The following is a 20,595-nucleotide window of genomic DNA, read 5'->3' on the forward strand; positions in this document are numbered from 1 at the left end:
CACTCTAATGCTGTTATTATAACCTTTTCCATCCTGGTGTATTAGGAACTGTCATAAAGTTTATGTATTCAAGAAAGTGCTCAGAGGTAATGTGTGTTTGCATAATTCTTATGCAACTGCCATCATGTCTGGAAAAAAATAATGTATAAGAAGCAACTAGGAAGCTTTTAAGCATCAATCAAGGGTTATATGTGGCTCAGTGGAGTGCTGGCATGTTCTCCCTCCCACCACCACCGCAGGTGAATATATTAGAACCAGGGAACTTGTATGTGTTTGAAGGAGTTTCTGCTCGCTTTGTCTCTTAGACACCCATAATTGCTATTCATTGGTCTTTGGATAGTTCTAGTTCACTGGTATTAGGAAGAAAATACAGACATTAAGTCCTGCTTTTATTTTTTAGTATTACCTGCAGTTCTTTTAAGGTATGTGGATCAGTGAAACTTTATTACAAATGATTTTATTCAGCTTATTCTGAGCCTCTTTAAATCACCCCCCTGCTTTCTTTGGGGATTTCATCACAAGCTCCTTTATGTTCTCAACCTGTTGTATCTTTCAGTTTTTGATGATGATTTCAATGCTGTGATTTCAATGCTGTGCTTCTGCTTCTCTTTTCCCTCTTTCTTCCTCCCACATCCATTCCTCCCTTTCTTCTCCTCATCCCTGTCATGGCTCACCTCACTTCCCCCCCCCCCCCCCGCATCTGCCACAGGTGACATCCAGTCGTGCAGCCCAGCAGCAGCAGCAGCAATCACACAGTGGTGCAGGGTCAGGTAAGAACGTCTGTGTCCACCTCTTCTGATCTCTTCTCTCTTCCTTCACATCGACCCATTTTCTGTGTAATAAATTCAGCTGGTATAGCAAAGAGGCCCCACGTGGGTGCAGAGTGGTGACATTTGGAGACTCTGACAGACAAGCACAATAATTGGAATAAAAACTAAGGTACTAGCAGAACATTTTTAAAGGCATCAGCATATATAATGCTTTTTGTTGCATTGTAGCTCTTGGCAGTTTCCATTTGCCCAATGGTTCCCAGTATAGTTATCTGTTAAAGGAGAGTTTTTCCCTGCCACTGTTGCTTGTCTGGGGTTAGGCCCTGGGATTCTGGAAAGTGCCTTGAAACAATTTTGATTGTATAAGATGCTATATAAATAACAACTGATTTGATTTGATTTGATAGTGTTTCCAGGACACGACGACTTCCCATAACAACCCTACAGTGCTAAAGAATTGATCCATTCTTCCATTAACAGGTTAAATCTTGTACTTTGAGGCAGTGTGCATGCCGATCATGCTCAGGCTAGCTTGCAGAAATTTGCTTCTTGCTAAAGCAGCTTGTTGGGTTGTTGGGCACCCACCCTTAGACCTATACTCCAAACATGTAGGGTTCAAACCCATTGTGAAACATAACTGATTGGTTTGGCCTCCTCTTGTTCTCCAGGTATCTATTACTCAAGCTCTACATTACCCTCCCAGCGTGTCAGCTCTCCTCTGACAGGAGGCTCCAGTTCCCCGAGTAAACTCCAACGCCTTGGATCAACCTCTGATACTTCAGGGTATTCAACCACACAGCGCCTGCCTTCGTCGTCCTCTCCAAGCAAACAGGCTTCCAACCGGCTAGCCAAGTCATACAGGTAGAGGATCATAGTGACTGTGTGCAACAAATGTCTAGAGCACTCAGGTGCTGATATCAACACCCACTTGCTCCTGACAATAGGAGACCTCACAGCAGACAAACTTTGGAGACCATTTTTTATGGTGAAAATATTTCCCTGTTTGCCTAACAGCACCACAGCTCCTGTTACAACCACAGGTGGGGGTGGGTCTCCCTTGAGGATCACATCCCCACCCAATTCCACAGCTGGAGGGGGCGGGGCCAGCTCATCCTCGTCCCCCCTCCATCAGGTAACGTTAGTTTAAACCAACTCACTATCACAGCGCTGTCACAGATGAATGAGATTATTTGTATTTTCCTACTCTTACTAAGACTATTTTGGTTAATTTCCCGCATGTGCAATGATATCAATTTCTGAAATGTTTTCTATAAAATGGTAATTTAAAAGGAAAATGTTATTGGTGATGATATTGTGCCAACTAGACAGTAAAGATAGTATTTTTGCACTTCATAAATCATTTAATAGCAGCAAATAACAGCAGAGAGCAGTTTTACAGCAATTACAATTTGACAAGTCAGTCGCAATCATGTAATCCTGACTCCCTGGAATTAAACTCTGGTTCAGTAAAAAATGTCCCAGTACGATCAGTATTGATTTTTGTCATTACCCTGTTTATTTTAAGCCGTTTAATAGGGAAATGTGTATGTTTTCAGATGAGTTCAGGCATTGGGAGCTATGCCACTTTGTCTCCCAAACGGCTTGCAGCCCATCACACATCTGACCAGTACAAGATCTCCCATGAGCTCTACGCTACCGCTACACTACAGAGGCCTGGAAGTCTAGCTGGTGGGTGTTCACACACTTTCTTCCACTTAGACCTAGTGTGCAGAGGTGTCTCCTGGGAATACAAAAGCTCATACAGCCACCTGTAGCTGCAGCATAAAGGAAAGAAAAGAAAGAAAAACCCTTCATATTGTTTGGATTTGTTCAGTTTGTCTAATAGCTGCTTTGTGGAGAGTGCGCGCTCAGTGTTGGGCTGTTTGCAATGTGAAGCTGCTGATTAAGGTTACCAGAGGCCTCATTTTTGTACAGAACTGCTGTAAATGTTAATAGGGTCATTAAACAAGAATTGCACACTGCAAGTAGTTAATTAGTTGGATTAATGCTAACTAGATTTATCCCTTTCCTTTCTTGACCACTATCTCCCTTTCGGGGTCATGGGGAGGGTGCTGGAGTCTATCCCTGCTAGATTTATATTGGCTTTAAATGAAGTTAGTCCTGGTTCTGGAAAAAGACTTTGCTGAACTTAATGGTAACTTTAAAAAATAAATGTCTGTGCGTTATGAATCACTTTTGGTAACGTTTTGACGTTAGGTGTATATTTTAAACTGGGCTTTTTGTCATTTAATGGGTTATCCTTTTAAACTTGGAGCTGTATTGATAGAAAACATGACCGTCATGCTCTACCCTGAAGGCAACCCTGTGATTTGGCTGTGCCTGGAGCTTCATCTCTGCTCCAGTCTCAGCACGAATGTGGCATAATGTAAAAGAGGTTATAATTTTCAGATCTAAGTCATAATTATCAGAATTTTTCCCGAGGTTGAACTAACACAGTCAGGCCATTAGTCCCGATATCGTTGCACAGCAACAACTTCTGTTTTGGACAAACTCTGCTGCGCTTCTCTTGCTTTATGGGCTAGTAAAGATTCTCAGCTATAGCAGAGGAAAGACCGAGAAAGCTGCCTGTTGCTGCCTTAACTTCATCCTTCTTAGATGGCTGAGCTCACATGAATTGATCGTCGATATGATCTGAAAGGTCCTTTTTTCGAGTGTGCTGAGTTGTTGCTTGATACACACACAGGTTTTATTTCCAGTCTTGAAGCACCTCACTCATCCCCCTGCATCCACTGGAAAATCTTTAGCTCCAGACTTACTGTTGAGTGAGCTAATGCGATATGATGGAACATTAGCTCCACTGGAAGATCTCTATTTCTCCTTCTTCCAGTGGTACTCCTCACTTTTAACATTATCCTCTGTCCTGTCACCTGAGCCCATCTGACTTATCTCTTTACTGCAGTGGCCTCTTCTTTTTTAAAATCTCTTTTCTGTTTGAATTTTAGCCGACTGTGTTGTCAGCAGGGGGTCTAATGCGAGTCCAGCTGTGTAGAAGGAACACCTGCTGCCTCCAACTAAGGGAATGCTGCATGTCTTTAGTTTAAAGCTGGCAATCAAAAATGACAGTGTAACTAAAGAATTTTCTTCAAATGTATCCGTTTTCTTTGCATCTTCATTTTGATCTGCACCATCTCGATTCTCCTGTTTAAAAGCTTTTGTAACTCGTCCTCTTTTCTGACACTCATTCATACACATATAAACACTCACACTCACTCCATCACCATTTTTTTGTCCACTTATAAAAAATGTGCTGTCTGTCACTCGGTCGCTCCAATTACCATAAAATATGTATAAAAAGAAAGGATGGAGCTAAAACAAGGGGGTCATATAGACCTACTTCTTGTGGAGTGAGTGCTCCTTTTCTCTTTTTTCTCTCTTATCTGTCAGCTTTGATCCATCATTTCCTTTTTTGCTCCTCTTGGGTGCTCATTCTTCTTCTGCCACATTCATTTGTTCTTATTTTTTCACCCTCGCTTATATCCTGTGCATCTCTTCTTTTCCCATCCTCTGATGGTTCATAACGGTCCCACACTTTCTTGTTCCTACTTTAAATTGTGATCCTCCTGTCCTCAGGTCTTTGTGACACATCTTGTTTTCTCATTCCACCTCTCTTTTATCTGTTGCCCTGCATTTATGCTACTTATGTGTTGTTTTCAGGCTCCCGCGGTTCTTACAGCAGTCAGCACAGTCAGGAACCTCTTCGGCCCTTGGGCTCCCCAGAACACCACATAGATCCCATCTATGAAGAACGTGTCTACCACAACAAGGGCCCTATGAGGAGCCTAAGTCAGAGCCAGGGGCCGGACACAGGCCCCTACCGCAACAATACAGGTAAGGCCCTGATCTTATTTGTGTAGTTTGCACTCTTTATTGTGTGAAACAAACACAGTCACATCTTCTTTGTGTCCTCATTTGAAATGTGAGTAACTTTAAAAAGTATCCATGTGTAAACGGGACCTAAGTGTTATGGTAAAAAGTGGATTGACAGTAACGCTGATAATTCTGGTGAATGTATCAGTCTTCCAGCCGTCTTCTTTTACTTATCTGGAGTTGGGGTGCGAGTCCAATAGATCAATTTAACTGTACATATTAATTTAGGTTCATGGTATATTGTGCAGCTGCACATCTGTGGAGTATTTCACCATGGGCTATTCGTCCAGGTCTCCTTTTCCCTGTTTTTTTTTTTTTTGGTCATTAATATGTTAATAATCAATGCCAGTACTTTATAACCACCTTAATGTACTGAATGTAATGGATCACTCTTATTCTAACTACTATTAGTAGTCAAAGTACGAGTTGTAGAACTTTTACTACTAATGATTCCCTCTAACTGCAACCATGCATAATCTGATGCTGATCATTGACTGGAAAGTGTTTGTGCGGCCTCTCTAGCGGCACATATTCTGAATAAGTTGTACTGCACATGGAGAAAACATGCCCAGCCCAGCAAAAGAACAGCCAGTCAAAACTGAATTTGCAGCATGATTATGAATATTACTCTTTTTTAATACATCCAGTTGCATTCTGTGTTAAACACAACACACTTTAATAAATTATTTAATAATAAGTTCTGATTTAACACACTAATGGACATTTAGACTGTGTCAGTTAGAACCACTCGGACCCCCCTCCCTCGATGATTCCATCGTCGTCTGCAGTGTATTTTAATGGGGCCTCGTTGAGCTTATCTCAGTGTGGCTTTAGGTACGCTGTGCTAATCCAATTACCGTATCACACCCACATAAAAACACCCTGGTCGGTCACACCGTGTTCACGGCTCCCTCACCGTCATTAAGCAGCCCAGCCTTAATGGCTATCATTAGCATTTGGGTCAGAATCATAGCAGTAAATATGCTGCTCCAGACTAGCTTTGCAGCGGATCAGTTTAAAAGTGGGAAGAGTTAGAGCGCAGAGAGCAGCTTTTGAAGCACATTTCAAAGGTCATTTGGTTTTCCTTAATTCTTCAGGGTTTTCACTTTGATTGCTGTCTGTGAAATTCTGAACAATGCACACAATGCGTGATGGAATTGTCTTTGGGAATTTAATAAATATTCTTCAGAAGTGTACAAAGAGAATCTGCTGTTATCAGTGCTTCACAGTGCCTTGTATTTGTACTTTAAAGAGATGAGTATAAGAAAACCTTCCAAAGCAAATTTCCACCGCAGCTGAAAAAAAAAAAAAATCAATAGACTGGATTAAAGCATGTACATTTAATTGCAACGCTTGGGGTTTACAATATTCTTCTTCTATTAGACAGTGTTAAAAGATTTGCTAACATGGTCTGAATCAGGGTATAAATCATTGCTCTTGATGCATGATTTTACTGCTGCCGTACTGGTAAATCAACTCATAGAAGATGAAGAACACCTCGAAATAACTGCTGTGTTAAATGAAGGGCTGGCCACGGCCTTGCCTGATTGAAGTCACATGATCACAATGTGTAGAGACTATCATCCTGTCCAGTATTCATAATGCACGTGGTGATGGCACACTGGACTGATAAGCGTCGCACTGACATGGTGAGCAGTAAGTCATTAATTATCTCTTTATGCCTTCTCTTGGCAATGGCAACCTCATATTATTGGTTCATTAAGTTGGCATGGATCAATGTAATTAATGCTATAACTCATTCCTTCAATGGAAAGAAAAGGGAGACATTCATAATGAGTAGTCCAGTCCCAAAAAAAGCAAAGCTGTAGCCAGTGGGTCTGTGGCACACAGCGTTGAGCTAATTTAAGGACAATTTAAACAAAGCACTTGCAGTTTAATGAAGCTCAGAGTATTCATTTAAAGCGTGGGACACTATATCACTTAAATGGACGCTTAGCAATGAATAAGGCAATAGCAGTGAAAGGGACTGTAATTGTGCATGTACTATTGTTTTAGTGTCTGTTTCCTGACCTCGTTTAGGGGGAGTGAAAAATGCTGCAAAGAAGAGAGGAAGAAGGGAACTCAATTGTAAAGACAAGGGGGCAGTTCTGTAGGGTTAAGAGGTTAGTAGAGGGGCAGAAATATCCTTTTCTCAATCAACGTGCAGCACATTTCTCGGCTTTCTTCCTGCTGTTGGTGCGTAGCTGTCTGCCATCGTGTTGCAACAGCATACTGATGCTCAACACGCTGCTTCCTTTAGGAGCTGGACCTGATGTCGGCTGACATTTTGTTGTTGTGCTGGTGACAAAAGTGCAACAACATATTTGACAATTCACTCAGGTCTTTATGTCAGAGCTCATTTTCACTGAGTGTCACTGTGGATTAATATCACTGTCAGGACCTGTAAACGGTGAGGAAACTCTAAAACTGTCTTACAAATAGGAAATAGCTTGACTGCATGAACAAGACTTTTGATATACAATTCAGTTATTTATGTGAATTCCCTTCTTCAGTTATTCTTACAGCATTTCCTTCTTTTAACCCGCGTAGCACACCCTGCAAATCGGAGCATGTGTGTGTATTTGTGCTGTGTATGTGTGTGAGCAGTGGTCTACAGTGTTTCCTTCTTGGATTAATCCAGGCCAGTGCCTCAGAGGACTGCAGGTTAATGTGGCCTATTTCAAGCGATTATTCCTGCACGGTCGCAGTGTCTCTGAAGCACACTTGCATACAGATGCATTCTGGGACAAAGACGAATCACAGCAATGGAAAAAGCCTCCGGATGTGGTTTATGCATCTGTTTGTTTTGCATTTTATTCAATCAGCAGCAGCTTGTCAGCACATTTCTTACGTTTACCTGTTTAATTTTCTTTTGCAGCTATCTCTTCTTCCTCGCGTCTAATCTCAGCAGATTTCATGAACGCTACCTTGGGCTGTAAACGCTTGTGACCCCTGTAAATAGCAGCTGAATGGATGTGACACTTTTTCTCTTTAATGGCCTCTCACCAGACCTGCACATAGCTCAGCAAGAGTGATGGATGCACGTGTTTGGCCATTTGTCAGAGATATCTGGTTGCCAAACTGAACTCCTACTGTGGAAAAGCCGCATCGTTGTAATTTGATATTGCTCTTTGGGGAAATTAGATTATTCTACAATAATGACAGCATTATTATGATCAGCGTTAATGCTGGCTCATTCAAAAGAAGAAACTTCACAAAAATGTAGTTTTTTCTTACAAATAGAAATAGTGCTCAGTTCTGACATCCATAGCTCAACCATCATCCTACAGTTTTAAATATAACTTTAAGAAACACTTTTTATTCCTAGCCATGCACATTTTACCTTCAATGTAGCTTAGGGGATGAATGAAATTCTCTGATTGATTAAAAAATAAATGGATAAACATTTATGCATTTTCCAAGGACAAGGTATGAGCTCTGTTATATAAGGAAATATGTGTAGATGTGTATGTGTGTTGATAGAATTCCAAGAATTCTTGGACTTCCTCCAGCATGAATATGCCAATGCAGTAAAAAGAGAGAGCAATGTGATGATCCAACCATTAAAAGGCTTTTCCCTTTAAATCTGTTGTGTTGGCATCTGACACCCTAATCAGGGGGAGAAAAGAGAGACAGTGATGGAGAAGAGAGATGAAAGCGAAGGAAGTCTGAGAGTGGAGGAGGAATGGGAAGAGATTGAGAAAGAGTCCAGTTACCACATGTCTTCAGACCAGAAGGCAAAGAAAGTTCAGGCCTTTCTTGAATGGAAAAATATTAAATCCCTGAAAAGGGGAGAGGAAAAGATTCACTTTCATCTAGGCAAAAATGACCTCCAATGTCCACATGTGGTTTTAACGCTAATTATAGCTACACTGGCTGTGGCTGCAGAATTAAATGAGATATTTGAAGTTAGAAACACCAGATGCAGTGCTCCTGTACGACATTAAGTTCCTGTCTGATGTTTTGTCAAAAGTTTCACTCTCCGAGGACAGAAGCCTTGAGCTGCTTCTTGGATAAACTTGCAATGCTCAGCTGTGGCTGCCATGATGGGAATCCAATGTAAAATAAAAAAAGTATGGCTAAAAGTTACACAGGCACAAAAGTTTCATCAACAGTCATTAAAATTCCTAAATGAAGAGAAGCTGTTCTTCTTGGCGTCTTCTGTTTAACTTGTGCTTTATTCGTTACAGCAGTGTTGCTTCCTTCATCAGTGTACATCTTTCCTGCTTGTCCCTCTCTTCCTCCGTCCCCATAAGCACATGTATACGGCCTGCTATCTTTAACATCAGCAATCATGGTAAGACAGGACAGACGAGCACCTTTTAGCCTCTGTCATCAACGTGTGTGACCGTCCCCACTTTTCATTTGCCCCATCAAAGTCAAATGCGCTAATAAGACGCGTTCAAGTAAAGCCAGATAACATCCAATGGATGACCCACCGTTCCCATCGAGGTTCTGAGAGCCACGACTCATGTCAGCGAGCTGCAGCTAAGAGAAAACTGACAAGCAGAAGAAACTCATAACTGCAGTGAGGGGAATAGAAATCTGGACAATCCACCTAATCATATGGACCAGCCCGCCCAAATACCTACAGAAAGTATGTAAACGGGAAATAAACCGGCTTATAGACATGCGGCAGTCATCAATTTTGGTCCCAGCTGTGAGGTGATGACCTGAGCCAGCATGTTTCCAGAGTGTTTCAGAAATTATGATAACCAACAATTCAATTTGATTCATGATTATTTATCAGCGTCTGTTACAATGAAGAGAAGCCAGCACAGGAGTCATGTGATGTCTTTTGTTAATACCTGTCAGGACTGTAGCTGCAGCATGTTGGATCAGCTGGAGGCGTCTCAGAGAATTGTGTGGACATCCTGATAATAATGAATTACAGTAGTCGTGGAAGGAAGAAATCCTGGACTAACTTGTCAGCATCATGCTGGGTCAATCATTTCCTAATTTCTGCTGTGTTTCAATAAAAAAGTTCTATTGTGTGAATTAAAGGTCAGATCAATGCACTGTAAAATGTGTATTTTTGGAGTAGGATATTTGTGTGCACTTGTGACGAACATCCAGGAACATCAAGAACTCTGTGTTGGCCAGGAGGATTCTCGCAGGGAGGAACCTTCCCTCACGTTCAAGGATGACAGTTTAAGCCTGCATCTTCCCGCTATACTCCTGGTGTAAATACTTGCATGTCTACAAAGATTTAGAAAAAGGAAACATGTTCCACACACCTTTATAGTTTATGTTCTGTAGACCATGTTCATGTGTGTGTCTGTGTGTGCTTCTATGAGTCTGTGTCAGAGAGAATAGAAAACGTAGTCTGAAGGGTTTTGTGTAATCGCACTGAGCACTGAAGCGTGTCGGAAGAAAGGACATGTCCTCGGCTCTGATCACATAGTCTACTACAAGCACAATAGAGGGGGAGAGATAGAGAGACTGAAGGGTGTTAGTGAAGGAAGAAAGAGAAAACTTAAGATGAATGGATGATGGAGAGAAGTGACACATAAAACAATGAAAGTGGGGGTGAAAAGGGGGACAAGACGGAGGCCACACATTTAAATAATAAAGTTTTGGGAGGGATGACTGAGGGCAAAGACAATGGAAGGATGGGGTAGGTGTTGCAGGCGGAGGGGGACAGGGAGGGAAATAAGGGGGGGTAATGGAGAAAAAACTGATTGAGAGAGACAGAGTAGGGTTGAAAGGAATGGAGGAAAAGGCAAAAGAATGAGGAGGCAGGATGAATAGGGAAAGCGGATTGGTTTTATCCCCCCCCACCCCCCCACCCCCCTTAGTATCCAGTGAGAAAAGGGCAGCTCATTCCCAGTTAGACGGCCCCGCGACTGCCTGGCTAATTGCTGCGGTATCGCTGTGTCAAATGACTAATAGAGTTTCAGTTGCCATCACTAATCTGCCAGGAGGAGCAGCGGCGTGATTTGTTTACTGTGCGCGTGAGCGGGGAGCACAAAGCCACACCCACCCTTTTATTCCCTCCCAAATGAAATTTTCACGCGCACTTGTGAGTGGGGAGGTGTTGGTGCGTGTGCTCACAAGGACCATCGCTCCGATCCTTTTAACACTTCTGATTGCTGCACACAACACGTATCAAACAGTTTAGGCGACCACTCCTCTGATATAGCATCTCTCTGCCAGCGAACACCTTTGTTTGCTTCCTGTCAGGAGTGAATCTGTCCCTGCTTCACAAGTGTGGCTTTTCAGAATGTTTTCATGGATTAAATCAAACTTAATTTGATTTATTGACTAAAGGAGGTCTGCAATATACCTCAGTATATTTGCACTGTCTGTGTCAGACCAACTTTTAAACATTGAGTTTAGTCTAAGTAGTCCATTAACGCTAATATGACTAACTGCCTTCTGCGCTAACTACTCGTATTTGTGTTTACGATCTAAATATGACGGCTGCAATGAGCATCGGTGCCATTCTACATACAGTCTGGGACTTTGAAAGCTTTTTGCTGACATTTTATAATAAAACTATACCCAATAGACACTGAAGGAGTTTGTCAGTGTTATTATCCACCTCCAGAGTAGGATAGCTCCGATTGTCTCGAGGCTTTACTTTACCCACCTTGCAGTGCTTTCATTAGCAATCGTCAACAGCCGTCTCTCGTTAGCGAAGAGTAATATTTACGGTGGACACACACTGACATTAAGGCGTGCATATTAGAGTTGAATCTATATGATAAATGAATCATGTACTTACCGACAATGCTCATCCTTCCAAAAGGCTGGAACAACCCACCTCTCATGAGGACAGGATGAACATGCAGAAACAGGCACCCACACGCTGATATTTGCTTGGCAGCATTGGCCCCCTAAAGGTCAAGTCATCAGTTATAGCACATCATTACCCAAGCAAGTGATAAATTGCGTGGCTCTTTATTTAAGGTTGGAGGAGAAGGGAAAGATTGAGAGCAGAAGAAAAAGTTTGAATGCATAAAGGGGCAATGAAAAACTGAACGTGAAAACAATAGCTGAACACGGTCATTTTTCAGGACTTTTCTTTGGCTGGACTTCTTTGTCTTTCCTAACCCTACCTTCTCCTCTCGTTTTTTTCAACAAGGATAAATGTCCCTAAACGTCAGTGGGTTTTATTTGCCCTCATCTTTTCACCAATGTCTTGTTCCTAATTTGGCTTTTGGGATTATTCATAGTTTGATGCAAAGTGTCCTGGTGACTGTTCATGGACACGTTAGGTGTTAGCCTAGAGCCCAGGCTACTAATGAGACATGCAGAAAGATTTGCCACGGACAAAAAAGTACCAAGAACACAAGGATTCACATCTGATGGTGGGAACTCTGCCTCATTACCTTTACTCTCATTTCTCCACTCCTTTTCCATCTCTAACTCCAACATGTTCATTTTTCTTTGCATTCTTATCAATTTCAGGGCATCTGTAGACCAGCTAGCACATGCTGGCAGAGTTGCAAAGTTGTATGCTTCATTGTCTGGATCACAACAGGAATTGTGCTCGCTTAATTTTAGAGTTGGGGATAATATGCTATAGTTGTATACATAAGGATATCTGAGATTTTCTTTAAATCCTTTTATGTTCCAAAAACACACCACAGGTTAGAGGTCTGTGTTTGTGGGACTGTGAGAGGATAAAAGATGAGGATGAGGTGGAGAGATAAAAGGGTTGGGAAGGTCAAGTAAATGCCACCATTCAAGATTGTGCTAAAGAGCAAGTTTGCTGCTCACATAATAATGAGACTCTCGCCACACAAAATCACATCACACACTCGGCTGCATTTGTTCGGCATCTCTCGATGCGTTTACACCCTTGTAGAGTTTAAATATGCATTTCCACGTGCTCACACTTACACAGCCTTTATGAGATGCTTGGTAGTGGTTGCGTCCAGGCCCTTGTGAATATATTGAGTGTGTGTGTGTGTCTGTGTGTGTGCGCTTGCGTCTTCTGGTTTGTGTGAAGTTTCTTATCCAGACACGTTTTACTGGCTAATTGTCTCCGAAAGACGGGGCGCCCCGGCCTGTTTTAAAGCTCCAACAGTCAATCACACGGTCACCTATTGATTGTGTGATTTATTGTAGATTCCTGAAACAACAGACTTGTAGGATTTTGCATTTGGGGCTGTGTTTGAGTTCACGCTGGTCTCCCTCCCCCCTGCGGGCCTGCCTGTGTTACAGCCGATCAACCAAGCACCACCCTCGCTGACCTACAGCTCCAACATAACGGGGCAGAGAGGTGACGGCCACTCTTCCCCTGCAGGCTGCACAGGCTGCAGAGCAAATCCCTCTTCCATTTTCATGCTCAATAACTCAACTTACTTTGCCATTTTTCTTATTTTATGGAATTTTCTCGTCCTTATTTTCATAAACCTGTGTTTATTTGCCCTAGAATTAATACAGATAGACATTCATGCTGATTTGCTGTTGGTTATTTTTGAAAGGGAAGGGAATTTTAAACCTCTACAAGAGAATGTGGTTCAGAGTAAACTCCACTCTTTCTTTGTTTCACTTTTTTCTTTAAAGCAATATAGATCATTTTCTGGAGGTTTGACCCAAGTTAATTCTGACCATCAGTCAGACAATCGAATCTATACAGCGTGAACAGTCGCTGTGCTTTGAGGAATTCAAATGCAATTCAAAGTACTTTGCAAAGGAAATTGAAAGAAGAAAAATCTTTAAGTTGGTGAAAAATTAATTTCATTTTAATTACATTAAAATGAGTTATTTCAAAGCAAGACACAACATAAATCATGTACATTTTTTTTATTGCTGGAAACTGAACATATTTTTATACAGTTTTTTAAATAATACAGAAAATCCTTAACCTTCTCTCCTGTCCTTTCCTCCTCTCCTTTGGGCCCTCTGACCTCTAGACCTAACCCAGCGTGTTTACGACCATGTCCTAAGTTATGTCCTCTGTCCCTACTTTCCCGCCTTAGCTCCCTCCTCCCCCGGTGTCGACTCCGCCCCTTTGCAGCGCACCGGAAGCCATGGCACAGGCACCGGAAACTACAGCCGCGGTGGGACCAACAATTACGCCACGGTGGGACCGGGTTACACCTCAAGCGGAGGCGTCGGAGGAGGAGACCTGTATGGGTCGGACCCCTATGTGGCAGACCCCTACCGCACCCTGCAGTACTGCCCCTCGGTGGTGGAATCACCCTACAGCAAGTCTGGACCGGCCCTGCCGCCTGAAGGCAGCCTGCAACGCTCGCCGTCCATTGACTCCATTCAGAAAGACCCAAGGTAGGATCAGAGGGGTGTGTGTGTGTGTGTGTGTGTGTGTGTGTGTGGTGTGTGTGTGTGTGTGTGTGTGTGTGTGTGTGTGTGTGTGTGTGTGTTGTAAAGGTCAAACACACGTGAAGTGTTAATGCCAATGCATGTGTATCGCGTATTGAGAGTTGAATGGATATGAAATACCCCCACCACACACACTTCCTCATACTTCTATCTCTGTGGGGGCTGGAAAATACATTACCCAGCTCGATCTTCAAACAAGACAAGTCAAAATGTCCTCACTTGCTTGTCGGCTGAGTATTATGGTCAATGTGTTGCAAATACAAGGAGACACACATACAGTTACGCACACACGCACCACCTACAGTGTGAAATGTCTTAATTTGTGGTGCATTAACCATGTTTAGAAGTCAAATAGATATTTTTTTACTGCTATAAAAGAGTCCAACTGAGTTGTAATCACTTCCAACCTCTCACTTCTACAATTAAGCAAAGTCGCCTCGCCCTCCCCTCCTCAAGGATAGATTTTATATCCAACTTGATGTACAATTTCCTTTCATCAGAGGCCTACAGAGACAGTCGTGCATGGATGATGTCTTAGAAGCAGCTGTCAATCACGCAACAGGCGTCCAGAGTCATCCAGAGAGGAGCTCAAACTTTAGCGAGGCTGTGAGGTCTCGTTCTCCCTGTAAGAGCGTCTCTGAACACGCGCCCAGTGTGTGAATAATTGGATGGTATTCACATCACATTTGTGAATCCTTCTGCTTTTTCCACAATAACAAGGCTGTCATCATGATGTATATTTCCTTTGCTGTGAACTGTATCGACAGTGTGTTGCTTTGGCATTTGCACATTATTCACAATGCTAACATAAACAGAAGAGGGTTGGGGGAGGAATTACACACACCAGAGAGCCTGAAATTTTAATATGATTGTCCTACAACTACTGTTTTTATGAATGTTTTGTGTTTATACTGTTTTGTACGCTAGTAGCTGAGCGATATTTACAATGTGTCTTTGTCAGGAGAGCTTAAAAAACAAAACCCTCACCTGAAGCGTGTGAGGAAGGGCATTATTTGCCCTCTGGAGTAATTACAGCCTGGGCGTGACTCCTTCGACATCCACCGACTGCAGTTTGAGTGTCCTCTTGTTGCACTTTATTTTAAATTAATAAATAATTCCCTGTTCAGTGCTATTAAAGAAAATTGCTTTGAATTAAATTTCCCCTCCTCAACTGAAATGGAATTCTCAGCTTAGAAGCTGGAGCCTGTCGGCGGAGCTGAAGCAGTCGCAGTCATCCTGTTGATGAGTTATTAGCAAAGGTCAGCTGTTATCTTCAGTTAACTTCTTTTCTTTGTATTTCCATGCTTTAAATCGTTATTTAAATGGTGCCCTGGTCATTTCTATGGGATGTGTTGATGTGGTTACTATATTAAATTAAACCCACCTCACACCTGAACTTGACTCTGCTGTAATTAAGCTGCGCTAGGTTAGCTGGTGTGCTAATAAAGCTATAGGAAGAGTTGTAGGCATGGACGATAATCAGGTAGATGTGTTGTACATGTGTGTGTGTGTGTGTGTGTGTGTGTGCATGTGCATGTGACAGAAACACAGGGGGCGTTACTGCCAGTGAGTTCAAGTGAGAACAGCAGCCGAGAATAAAAGTTAGAAAAGGCGGGGTCGAGGGAAAAATGGGGGGGTTGAGGGAAGTGAGGGGAGAAGATAACAGCCAGAAGATGGAGCTGAAGTGAGGGCGAGAGGAAGAGGAAGGAGATGAATTGGTGAACGATGGGGAGTGAAGTGTGAAGGATGTATAGAAACTTGGAAGAATGCAGGGTGATATATCGATAATTATCGGGAGGAAGGGGGGGGGGGAATGAATTAAACAGTGTTTCCTCATTTGTCTGGCTTGTGCTCCATCTATGGTAAAAAAAGGGGGGTGGTGGGCAGAAAAGTTAATAAGAAGAAGTTAATAGACACATACAAGCGAATTCAGCTGGACTTTATTACCTGACGAGGCTCCTTCAATTTTGAATTAACTGGTGGGGTTTATAAAGTGTGCTGGTTTACTCATGCTGTTGTTAGTGGTCATTTGCATGATTAAAGGGAGGATCATCCTGGTCATCACGTGAAGTCGGGGTGAATTAAGCCCAGATTCTCTTCCACTGAAACCGACAAACACCCCCCCCCCCCCAAACACACACACACACACACACACACACGAGGAATGAATCCCATTTCTGACCTTTAAAAGCTGCTTTCTGTTCAAACATGGCTGCAATCCTCAGCCGTCTTTATTACCTTTTTCTTTCTGTTTAATTCCATTGGGTGAAAATCAGTGGTCCCAGCCAACACAGCTGCTGACATGGAAATGCTTTCTCCTGTTGTTCTCTCTGACCTGATGTGGTGCAACACTGTTGGGTGGCTAATCGCCCGAACACGTGGCTCTCTTCGTGGTTAATGTGTGGCGGTCATCCGTGACCCTGTTCGCATGCGAGAATGCACGTCCCTGATGTGTTTCTCTGAACAAGGAAGTGCCAAAGAAGCACACGTGTTGTCACGGACACATGGTGTTGACTGAAGGGTCCCTGCTGTAGATGGAAATCGAAGCCTCCAAAGTTACTTTTGGAGAATAGATCACCTGGTGCTTCTTCTTAGCATAGATCACCTGGTGCTTCTTCTTAGCATAGATCACCTGGTTTATTTCATTTAGGCCCATTAGTGCTTCTTCGCCCCTGTGCGACACTTTTATGCAAACAGAGTATTCTGTTCTCTGCTTTGACTTGAACCCAGCTGTGGCTACCAAACATAACAGGGAATGAGTAAAGCACACACACTTTCACCTGTTTGCTATTGTCATATTAGCTTTTTTAGGCGTTTTTGCTTTTCTCCAGTGAAGGTTTATGGAAAAAAGGGTCATAAGATGACAGAACACGCTTCAAAACTTTTCAGCACCATGGAGAGAGACATAGAGGTCCACCCATCCCTCCCTCATCAGCCATCCCTCCATCTATCCACCCATCAATTACTCCATCCACCATCCCTCCATCCATCCCTTTCTCCCTCTATCAATCCATCCATCCATCCATCCCTCCCTCCATCCCTCCCTTCATCCATATATCCCTCACATTTTCCTTCCCTCCCTCTATCTCTCCATCCCTCCATCCATTCATCCATCCATTCCTCCCTCCATCCATGTATCCCTCACTTCTTCCCTCACTCCATCCATTTTCAGTTAGAAACAAATCAGGTTTGTTTACCCAGAAGTCAGCAGAGACAGAGAATCATTCTGGATAGATCACCAGTCCATCACAGAACAGACTATCTCTCTCTCTCCTCTCTCTTTCACTCCTCTCTCTCTCTCTTTCACTCCTCTCTCTTTCATTTATCACTATGTGACGATGTTGGAATCTAGAATTGTCCCTTTATTTGTCCCATGTCTAAACTATTTCCCAATATTTAGGAGGAATTTAAACAGAAAGGTAACGACCAAAGACATGGTTCCTTCAGAGCTGTTCTGGAGTTGGTCTCTGTCCAGACCTGTCCTGTCGAGGCGCATGTTGTGCTAAGACAGAATAGGGGTACATGTGATTCCTCATAAAGAACAGAAGAAATGTTGGTAATTGTATCCCGCATATCGATAGACTAGAGCGTAAGAGGGTGTGCTGCTGATTTTTCTGTTTTTGTCAGTGGGGAGTCACATCATCTCACTAAAGCTGCACGTTGACCTTTACTGTGAAAGCAGACAGACGAAAAGACAGAGAGAAAGAAAATGGCAGGTAAAGCGGTATGAGGCGAGCGCTTTATTGAAAAGTAAAATAATTGTTTAGAGGGTGACTGAGTAACGGACAAGGGACGAGGGGCCAAGGGCATGACAAACACAGGTTGACAAAGGGATTTGAAGAAAGAGAAAAGAAAGAAGGGAAAGAGACAGATAGGAAGACACACTCTATTGGCTCTCAGCACGGCCCAGGGGTAATTTCCTCTCCGCATGAGAAATGCATGCTGGGATATGGAATTACCTCCAAGGGAGGGTAATGATGCATTGCCAGAACCTTGGCCCCGAGGCACAGCTGTGTGTGTCTGTGTGTGTGTGTGTGTGTGTGTGTGTGTGTGTGTGGTGTGTGTGTGTGTGTGTGTGTGTGTGTGATTTTGTTTGTGTTTGTGTGTGCATCTGTGGCCCGGCCATCATCCCTGCAACTTCTGGGTAAATTGCCCATTGTAGTTATTTTCCTTTTCTGTGCTGGCCTATCTCTCTCTCTCTCTCTTCTCTCTCTCTCTCTTTCTCTCTCTTTTGTGTGTGTCTATGGTTGTGACCTTGAGATGACGGCAACCCTGTGTGTTCCTTCTGCACTGACACAGTGAGCATCACCTGAGTTTCTTGAATGGAAGGCCTTGAATGTACCATAAAAGGGCAGAAAAGATACGTTCAGGTCTGTTAGCACACGTGTACATGTACATTATGATCATACAATACACAGTGTATAAAAAGATACTACACAAATCAAAATCACCTGGAAAGCTGGGACATTTTTGCCTGATTTTATTGGTGCTCATTTTCACCAACTGGAAATTTTCACGGAATTAATATTATTTTAGGCACACATTACGTTAATGGGTTTATGCTAATTGTAATTAGGCCATTAGCATTGCTTTAAACCTTGTGCACAGACGTACACCCAGTTAGCTCAGTCTTTACTGTAAATAAAGCGCACAACTGGGGAAAACTTTCTTTCTAGGTTTGTAATTCTACATAAAATAGGGATGTGAATGCTCGCCTAACTCTCCTTCTCCTCCTATCACCTGTTTCTCCTCACACCAGCAGCATTTGGGAGGGATTATGGGGAAATGTCACACCAGCAAAATGACTGTATATCTTCTTCCCACGCTTCAATTCATCTCACCGCCTTTCGGTTAATACTTGAGAGCAACACAGCCAAGCCACACTCTAGCTGTCAGGAGCTTTAATGGTTGACTGGTAGAAAGTGAGCACATAAACATGACATATAAACTATCATTATCATTAAAATCCCACCAGCTTGCTGCAGTGCAGAAATATACAGTAAATGTCTTGTGTACATGTTGGAGGGCTGTCTTTTTGGTCAAGTGGATCAGTTTGTGGTTTTCTTGCTGAAAAAAAAAACATGGAACATGAATATCTGTTTATTTTCAAGCACGAGCTCATAAAATGTAAATTTTGTGCTTGCGGTATCGACGGAACAGCTCAGATGAGAAAGCACAGCCGCTGTTTAATTCTTCCCCGAAATACACAAATTCAGCGCTATTGACTTTAGACCCAAAGAATTGTATCTTCTCCCTAATTACCTCTTTTATTCACATTGGATACACCCATTAATGTCAAGAAGTTGTAAATCTCACATAATGCTGTCATTGATCAAGGCTAACTCCTCCGGGGGGGGGGGGGGTAGACGGTCAGGTCACTGCTCTGTGCATCTGTATACATAACCCAGCCTCTCCTGCCAGCTGACTTGTCTGCAGAAAATCAAGCGCTGTGATTTTCTTGCTGGCCCCATCTGGATGTTGTAACAGCCAGACAGGCGAAATAAAGCGGAGACGGAGCGCGCAGCAGTACGCAGCGCAGCGATTGCCAAAGAAATTGGATACATATAAACATGTCGGGTAAATGCCCACATAGCTGCCTGCAGATGTAATGGAATGAAAAAGTTATGTCATGATCAAGCTCATTTGAAGCTGTAATTGCAGATCGCTTCCTGTCACGCATCATCAGGGCGCCGTGCCAGCAACCACCGAGTGCAGCGGTGTAGCGATGTTAGCAGATGCATAGCGCAGCCGTCTCCCATCCCTGAGGAGTTCACTCCCTAGAATGAAACACCTACAAGCTTTCTCACCGAAACACATGCTAATATTGTCTTTGGCCTAAATTTCTTCCTTATGTGCTGTTTAAAGAGTAGAAACATGTTTCCTAATATTACATCAGAAAGGTGTGATGCAATATCAACACAAGAATTTTGGGAAATCACTGATTTGACAAGGGGAACCTGACTGGGGGTGGAAACAAATACACATTCATCCCCCAGCAGATACAATTGTAACATCCTTGATCAGACCATTAACTGGAGACATCTGCTGTCCTTTGAGAGCGTCCATGTCCTCAAAACGCTTTTCAGGAGTAAAACATGTCTGCCGACACATATGGCCACTTAGGTTGGAGCAAATCGATCTTTTTGGGTTATCAAACAGGTTTCAACCTGATTCAGCTCTTATTCAGCATTATTTTCTGCAGTCATTGACAGCAGCTTAGTGAAGAGACAAAAAAAAAGATCCAGAATCAGTTTGTTTATTGGGCCAAGGTAAAATGCTGGCTAATAAAGCTCTATTTGGATTGCTTTGTTATGCATCTGACTGATTATTATTTATAGAGTTTAATTCTAACAGGTTAAAATAACTACTAAAGAAACATCTGTGGACCAAAAGACATCTGTTACCTGCTGGTCGTATTTGTTGTAGTTCGAAAAAGGCGTAGGACGACCTTAACTTCTCTCATCCTACTCCTAATAAGAAAAATAAAAGAATAAACAAAAAGACAGCAGCAACCAGAGGAAGCAAGACAAATATTGAAAGAAACAGACCAGAAAACAGCAAAAATGAGAAGATAAAGAAAGTGTACTCTTCCAAACATTTCTCTTGAAGCTCTTTTAAATTCATCCTTCTGGTATTTGTCCAG

General features: G+C 42.7%; 1 protein-coding gene across 5 annotated transcripts in view; it reads left to right on the plus strand.

The window, feature by feature from the left end:
- The window catches only part of ctnnd2a (catenin (cadherin-associated protein), delta 2a), a 142,207-nt gene that overhangs the window by 65,743 nt on the left and 55,869 nt on the right, over positions 1–20,595 (plus strand). For all 5 annotated transcript variants that reach the window (XM_057012103.1, XM_057012101.1, XM_057012102.1 and 2 more), the window contains 6 exons: positions 710–770; positions 1,439–1,631; positions 1,785–1,902; positions 2,327–2,459; positions 4,446–4,619; positions 13,592–13,898. In XM_057012103.1, coding sequence (XP_056868083.1) covers positions 710–770; positions 1,439–1,631; positions 1,785–1,902; positions 2,327–2,459; positions 4,446–4,619; positions 13,592–13,898 — 986 coding nt within the window. The remainder of the gene's footprint in view (positions 1–709; positions 771–1,438; positions 1,632–1,784; positions 1,903–2,326; positions 2,460–4,445; positions 4,620–13,591; positions 13,899–20,595) is intronic.

The sequence above is a fragment of the Takifugu flavidus genome, chromosome 17 (assembly GCF_003711565.1).
Source record: "Takifugu flavidus isolate HTHZ2018 chromosome 17, ASM371156v2, whole genome shotgun sequence".
In the NCBI taxonomy this organism is placed as follows: domain Eukaryota; kingdom Metazoa; phylum Chordata; class Actinopteri; order Tetraodontiformes; family Tetraodontidae; genus Takifugu; species Takifugu flavidus.